The sequence below is a fragment of the Tasmannia lanceolata genome, unplaced genomic scaffold (assembly GCF_043159265.1).
Source record: "Tasmannia lanceolata isolate RefF3 unplaced genomic scaffold, GAP_Taslan_0.1 ptg000044l, whole genome shotgun sequence".
Lineage (NCBI taxonomy): Eukaryota > Viridiplantae > Streptophyta > Magnoliopsida > Canellales > Winteraceae > Tasmannia > Tasmannia lanceolata.
The window spans coordinates 2,305,773-2,313,579 of NW_027518721.1; the positions used below are offsets into that span (position 1 = coordinate 2,305,773).

General features: G+C 43.8%; 1 protein-coding gene across 3 annotated transcripts; it reads right to left on the reverse strand.

The window, feature by feature from the left end:
• Window positions 1-67: 67 nt before the first annotated feature.
• Window positions 68-6,586, reverse strand: LOC143864069 (uncharacterized). Of its 3 annotated transcripts, XM_077374886.1 has the most exons (4): window positions 6,253-6,586; window positions 5,786-6,038; window positions 1,036-5,718; window positions 68-914 (listed from the first exon to the last, which is right to left on the reverse strand). In XM_077374886.1, the coding sequence occupies exon 3, from the start codon at window positions 2,168-2,170 to the stop codon at window positions 1,067-1,069; it is 1,104 nt and encodes a 367-aa protein (XP_077231001.1). In that variant the 5' UTR covers window positions 2,171-5,718; window positions 5,786-6,038; window positions 6,253-6,586; the 3' UTR covers window positions 68-914; window positions 1,036-1,066. The 3 variants fall into 3 exon arrangements, with proteins under 3 accessions (XP_077231001.1, XP_077231000.1, XP_077231002.1); XM_077374885.1 differs by lacking the exon at window positions 68-914 and having other exon boundaries at window positions 922-5,718; XM_077374887.1 differs by lacking the exons at window positions 68-914; window positions 5,786-6,038 and having other exon boundaries at window positions 922-2,241.
• Between the last annotated feature and the right edge of the window lie 1,221 nt (window positions 6,587-7,807).

The window sequence follows — 7,807 nt, forward strand, 5'->3', positions numbered from 1 at the left end:
TCTGGACTTGTTCTTCCTCAGACGGGCGCTCCATCATCTGAGCTGCTATTCTCCTCCATCTTTTCACAAAAATCAAAAAGGATTCCCTCAAGTCTTGCTTTGTTCTCTCTAAATCCTTTCTGGTGATTTCTGTCCCATCATCATATTTGAATTGCCTGATGAACTGCTCGCCGATATCCTTCCATGTCCTGTAACGAGTCTTGTCCAAGACCATGAACCATCTCCTCGCAACCTTGGTTAGGGAAACTGGGAACAATTGAGCCATTTGCTCAGAAGATAACCCTTGAGGCTGACACATGATGGTGAACATTTGCAAATGTGTGATTGGACAACCCACACCATCATATTTGTCGAAATCGGGCATTTGAAAATTGGCAGGAAGGCGAATTTCGGGAAATAAAGTAAGATCACTGGGATTGAAACCACCCTGGTCTTGAAACTGAATGTCTTGAACTTTCCTGGTAAGAGTCTCTAATTTCTCCATAACAGACTTATCAACCATGGACTGAGAAGGCCTACTGTGATTCTCGCTGTACTGCTCTTTTTCTAAGTCTTCTTCGACTTTATCAGGGATATTGATGAACACTGTTTGGGCAGGTGCTACTGGAGTAGCTGCTTGGCGCATAGGCCCTTTATCCTTGGACAACGACGGTTCCAACTTTTCAGAAAGCTGAGCCTTGATAACTCGGTTTTCTTCTTTGAGTTCTTGAAGCTGTTGGAGAATCAAAGTAAGAGTATCGGTAATAGCAGCGGGTGGAAGACCATCTTGGTTGTCTGCCATTGGTGAGGATGAGGACGGGAAAGAAGGAGATGCTGGGGTTCTTAGAGAAGGTGGCGGAGAAACAGATTTCCTCTCTAACCGCGAAGAGACCCGAACCCAAGGAGTATTAGGGTTAGCTATGATGTTTATTGCCCTGTAATATCCGAAAGACATATTTTAAAATCAGAGAGAAGAATAGACGATGATGCACACATAGACAAAGATAATGAAAGAGAAGGATGGACTTTATTGATCAATCATTAAAATTTGAGTACATGGTTCAATCTTTCAAAGATAAACATGGAACTAAGCATTCTTTTTAGACTTCTTCTTCGGACGACAATCTTCCTCAACTGACTCCTTTAAAGGTTTGATGATTCTTGCATCCCAAGCAGATGAAACAGCTTTGACAATCTTGGGCTTGAGACCCTCAGGCGGATAGAAATGATGAAGGGGAGGCACAATGGATTGCTCCCTTCCATACTGACGCTGAATCCTGGCAGGAACATAAAAGGATGTCTTTTTGAAACCAAGAAGGCGAACGTAGTTAGCTTCTCCGGTGTTGAAGACAGCTTCTTGGATTCCGGGAATTTGCCAATAAATCTGATCTTCTTGGCGAGAATTTAACCATTCAACCCAATCGCTTTTATGATCGAAAGAAACATCATGACGCCATTCACTGAAGGTGTATAACGTATGATCAAAATGGACAGGAGCTGCAATTTTTAGCTTGTGGCATAACCACACTTGAAGTAATGCAGGACATCCTGAGAAAGACCCAACGAAAGAGCGAATATAAGAGCTTGGACCTGAACTGGCACGAAGGTGAGCCATATCATCCAATCCATTGAAAGTTTCTGCAAGCATAGTAGGAATTGGATTGGCGCCACGATCCATTTGATCAACGAGGTCCAGAAGAACAGCTGACGCAAAGCGAGAAGGCTGGACAGTGAGGAACCTAGCAAAGGAGCAGAATCTCAAAGCGCGCCGTCGAGCTTTTTGAATATCAACAGCACCAATGTATCCAACAGGAGGGTAAATGTCAATCAGTCGCTGCATGGACACTTCTTGGCCTTTCATGAAAGAGTTCATGGATTCATCTGAATTATCCATCAAGCAAAGGAACAAAGGACGATAATCTGGAACACAGGATGGCTTCACTAGAGGGCCATCCACAGGATATTCCAATAAGGCACACCATTCTTCAAAGGTGGGACACATTTCTTGGTTGCCAAAACGGAAGACATGATGATCGGGATCCCAACACTCTGATGCGGCATAGAGTAATCCCCAATCGAGCTTGATGGTTGCCACGTAGCCGAAGAGATTTTTCTCTTGTTCACTTATGGCGTAGATATGGGATTCTCTTAATGTACCACGGATCCAATCAAGAATTGTACGAGTAGACATAGTGCCCGTAAGCCAAGAGAAGGGATATAAGAATGATCAGGATTACATGAACACGAGATTGGGATAAGTTCCTGCCAGTACAAGGAAAGTATGAATACATGATCGAATCACACGATAGAAGAATGAAAGGCATACGATCGAAAGATTAGATGAGATAGCATAAGATTGCTTTCAACGGATAGATCAAGAATGACTAATCCTATGAGATCTTTGGAAATGATAGGATTTATATCCTAACCCCTAAAGGAAATTTTTTTTTTTTTTTTAATCTCGCACATTTTAACAGTGTGACCTGAAGGCATCAACCCTAATCCTAATCAAGCGGAGTGGAGAGAGGATCTCGACTCATGACTTTGTTCGTGTACCTAGGACCGATCGTAGCCATTGGAAGATGGTCTACGGCCTAATCTAGACACAAATAGGCAGGATATCCTAAACTAGGCTCACACACGTGATGCACATGTGTTCGTATACTACATGCATGTGTGGGTTAATCTAGGGGTAAGGCCAAGAGTTCCCTTAGCGCGAATCCCTGTTCGATATACTGTACCAGTGTCCGGCGTATCAGTACGTGAACAAGAGATCCGTTTACGTACCATAATGGTACTAGGCTAAGGGTGGAATGCTTCTCTAGCACAGAGGCACCAGGTGATGAAATCCCAGTCAACCATGCTAGATAACACTCCGGGTTCCTAAAATAGGACGTGTGTGCACGTGAGATGCAGAGTTTAGATGCAAGTGATGTAAGTGTGTGCAATATGTTTGCGCAATCTATGATGCCTTCAGGTTTTGTTAGATTAAGTTTGAGTAAAGTGTGATGAGAAAATAAAACAAGACAAACTAATCTAACAAGTATAGAGTTTTTATGAGCCAATTAAATTAAATTCAAATGAATTATCTTTTGAAATTTTAATGAAGTTAGGTGGTCCCCAGCAGAGTCGCCAAACTGTGGTACCCGAATCCCGCGAGAGGGGTGGGGCGCGAGCCGCCGCGCTCTCTCTCTTGGTCTCCTGTATCCACGCGATTGGCGTGTGCATTTAATTATTGATTTGAATTCGTCTTTCATGTGAACTTGGGATCACTAAGGCAATCCGAATTCCACACGAAAGAGATTGACAGAGTCGCCACCTAGATGTGGGATCTAGGACCCGAAATTAACCAGAAATCTAGACTCGCTACCTGGTTACGAGAATGGAAGGTATGGGGAGTTATCCGCCACATGCACCATTCCTGCCCGATAATCGGTCTTCGATTCCAAAAGCTAACTCTTTTAAATTTATTTTAAATGGCTCATTCAACTCTATGTTAATGTGCGAGCTAAGTGACATGCATCCTATGATCTAATTTCAATGTGAATCCTAGATGTGTATCTTGATTTATTAATTTGTCTGGATTCATTCTAAGTGAAAGTTCTCCTAGAATTCTAATTTCATGGAAAGCCCTAAATGATTTGATTAAGCATTTACAAGAAAATTAATATTCAAAACACCACAATTTGTTGTGGTGCCGACTCGCGGGTGGTATGCCGTCAGACATCCAAGCTGCCTACGTACCCAAGCCTCACTGGGATCAGAGTCGACGTAGTTCGGTGCACCTAAGCTAAGTTACATATGCCTAACTCAACTAAGACACCGACCTAGACGGGATTGACTGTTTCAACAGTTTTAGGAGAAGTTATTTAATTCAAGTTGAGGATTTTATTATCTTAGGATTTCATCTAAGATGCTATATGATTCTCATCTAAATGCAAATGGTCCCTTAGACTAATGCAGGTTTGCCTTACATCCTAGTTTACTAGGCTTGTCCTAGGGAAAGATTGGGTGACTAGTGTAACTAGACCTATGGCACGGTTGCTATACATAGCAAGCGTCCGTGATGAGGCTGGACTCCTAACTCTAGGACTCTCTAAAACTTAGGACACGACACGACACCGGTGTTCCTAAATTGGGCTCTAAGGGTCCTTACGACGGAAACCGTGATCCAACGGTTCCGAAAGACACAAGACAAATCGATTTAAATTCTCGAGGTTAGTGAAAAAAAAGATGGAAGAGATGATGAAATAGTGTGAGGGAATGAGAAAGATAGAGAAAGGTGTGACTGAACTTGGGAGTGCCAAATTGCCTACGTACCCCGCGATGGGGATCAAGCCACACGTAGTTCCGCTGGGGAGGTTGCTTGGATTTTGGAAAACAGGATTGGTATTTGGATCAGGAATCGGGTTTGTATTTGAGCATTGGACTTGAGATTCAGAAACATTGATTTAGCAATGGGATTTTGGAATTGGGAATTTGCATCAAAGAATTGAGCATATAGGAATCATCAAGGGTTTGAATTTTGGGAATTCAAAATGGGCGGGCTTATGAGATTCGGTCAAATGGATTCAGACATGCGACTCAGATTGAGTTGGGATATGACTTGGTTAGGCAAAAGGGAGGAAGTTCTATTAGGTGTAAAAGGGCATTAGTAGAATAGGGGAATGACTCGGTTGTGACATGGAAGGCCGCAACTTGGTCGAATGCGACTCGGTTGCATTGGGATGGGTTGATTAAGGAATTGGATTGAGTCAACTAAGGGGAGAGTCCAATCGGTTAAAGAGGTTGAGCATACTCGACTAGAGAGTTGGGTCAACTCGACTTGGGAGGTTGGCTAGAGTTGACTCAGTTGAGCTGGGTTGGGATCCCACTTGGATGGATTGTATTGGGGCGATTTGACTTAAGCTGCAGGTGGCCTGGCTGGGTTAGATTTAATGTAACCAGATTTATGGATAAATGGTGTGCCTCAGTGAGTGGACAAAGGTATGGCTTGGGTTGATGTGACTCGGTTGAGTTGTGCTAGGGTCAGGTTAGGTGGGGTTAATGGTTGAGTTGGATTGGATTGGGTTAATGGTCAAGGTCAAGTGCGGGTTGACTTGGCTTAGACTGGATTGGAACTGGTTGAGCGTGGATTGGGGTGCGGCTTGAGGTTTGGGTGGTTGGAGTATCTTAGGAACCAATAGGGCAAAGTGGCTCTTAAGGGGAATGAATTAATTGGGCCGAATGGGCCCGATGGCCGGGTTAACTGGGTTGGCCGGGTCTATTGTAGGGGTGTATGAGGGTACTGTTGGGTGGATGAATGAAAGGCATGTGGTGTATGATGTGTGGCTATGGTTATAGGGTTTAAGGCTTATGGGTATGGGTTTAGGTGTGGTTAATGGTTAGGTTGGATTGGGTTAATGGTTAGGGTCAAGTGAGTCGGGTCTAAGTTAGGAGCAAACCCGAGACTAGCCATGGTCTAACTAGGAGGAAGCAGGGTACAAACCAGGGTGCGGACCAGGGTGCACCAGGGTGCGAACCAGCAGGGAACCAGGGTGCGAACCAGCAGGGGAACCAGGGTGCAACCAGCAGGGAACCTAGGTGCAACCAGCAGCGAACCTGGGTGCAACCAGGGTCTAACCAGAGTGCGAACCAGCAGGGAACCAGGGTGCGAACCAGCAGGGGAACCAGGGTGCAACCAGCAGGGAAACCAGGGTGCGAACCAGCAGGGGAACCATGGTGCAACCAGCAGGGAACCTGGGTGCAACCAGCAGCGAACCTGGGTGCAACCAGGGTCTAACCAGAGTGCGAACCACCAGGGAACCGGGGTGTGAACCAGTATCGAACCTGGGTGCAACCAGCAACGAACCTGGGTGCAACCAAGGTCTAACCAGAGTGCGAACCAGCAGGGAACCAGGGTGCGAACCAGTATCGAACCTGGGTGCAACCAGCAACGAACCTGGGTGCAACCAAGGTCTAACCAGAGTGCGAACCAGCAGGGAACCAGGGTGCGAACCAGTATCGAACCTGGGTGCAACCAGCAACGAACCTGGGTGCAACCAGGGTCTAACCAGAGGCTAACCAGGGGGAACCAGGGTGTGAACCATTAGGGAAAAATAAAAATGAAGATAAGATGGGTTAAGAGAAGAGGGAAACATGTATAACTTCAAAGTCTACCATCAAGAAGAATGAGTAAAGATTGATCCTAGATGCTTCCTAACATGGTTTTTCTTTTAAAGTAAAAGATATGCATGAAAACAGACCCTACATAGAATTGAAATAAATGCCTACCTCTTTGAAAACCCACTTTGTGTTTGATTTTTCTTTGATGTTAATTCCTTGAAGATGATTCCTTGCTTGATAATGACTGCTTTTGATATATATCACCCAACGTATCACCCGATCCGGCAAGGATGGCCGAACCCTTGAAGAGATGAGGGAGAGGGATGAATTTTCTAAGAGAGGGATTCTTTTTCTTCTTTTTCTTTGGATGGTGGGATGAGAGGGTATTTATAGGAGAATGGGATAGGAGGTTAGGTGAGGTTAGGTGAGGTTAGGTAAGGTTAGGTGAGGTTAGGTAAGGTTAGGTGAGGTTAGGTGAGGTTAGGTGAGGTTTGGGTGGTTAGGATGAGAGGAGAGGTTAGGTGAGGTTAGGTGAGGTTTGGATGGTTAGGATGAGAGGAGAGGTTAGGTGGTTTTGGATGGTGAGACCCAGGTCAAGATCTGTCATTGATCTAACGATTTACGGAAATCGGGTCTCGGAATGGAATCAGGGTCCGGGCTATGAAATGACCCTAGCTTATTTTGTCCCGATTGATGATCCGTAAAGTCAGATCAAGATATTAATGACCTAAAACATATAAATCAATGATAGAGGGGGTTCTCACATGGATTTAACACACTAAATTCACTAATCAGGGTATTTTTCAATTTTTCGGATCTAATCATCTCACCAGGTACATCTCTTTATCATTTTGTTTTTTTCAAAAAATTTGAGGATGGATCAATATATTAGGTTATTGTTGGTTAAAGTAAAGCAAAATGTGGGTGTCTACAATACCACACAAGAGACGCGAAGATTTATAGTGGTTCGGTCTTAACCCCAAGACCTACTTCACTCTTCTCAAGTTTTGTCTCCCTGAGGAATCCACTATCTTCCAGGGAACTTAAATACGGCGTTCCTTTCGCCTTGTACAATCCGAGAGTCCAAGCTCCAAGGGCCTTAAATACAGAGCTCTTTAGCCTCTTGAAGGCTTGAAACAATGTAAAGCTCACAAGAGTCTCTCAAAGATAATTACAAAAATAAGCCTAGGTCTAATCCCTTTAGATATTCCCAAATTGAGGCACAAGGGTGTTTTCCACTCTCTAATATGTTTACAACAAGTTTAGGAATGAGAGAGATTAGTTCACATGCTTAGCGAACCCATATATATAGAGAAAACCCAAAACTAGCCATTACAGGGGCATTTCTGTAATTCTGGGCAACTTCCCAACGAATCTATTTGAGGGCATTTTTGGCATTTTTCAGATTTCAGACTCGGTTTTGTAAAATTCATATCTCACTCGTTTCTCGTCGGATTTCGACGTTCTTATACTCGATTTGAACGGAAATGATGAGCTATTTCTGTTTAAAATATTTTCAAGAATATTTAAAAATGTTTAGGATCAGTTATGATAGGATTTATGACATGATCTCAAAATTCAAGTGCTAAGTGTGCCGATTTGAATCTTTTGCAATTCTAAGCTATTTATGGCACTAGGGTTTTGGTCCACGGGTCTTTTCCTTATATTGTAATATTGTTTGAAACCTTATTAGTGACTTGATTATGCCCCAACAAGGGATACC

What these genes read in the sequence shown, in the direction of transcription:
- LOC143864069 (XM_077374886.1), bottom strand. Translation starts at nt 2,170, where the DNA reads ATGTCTACTCGTACAATTCTTGATTGGATCCGTGGTACATTAAGAGAA.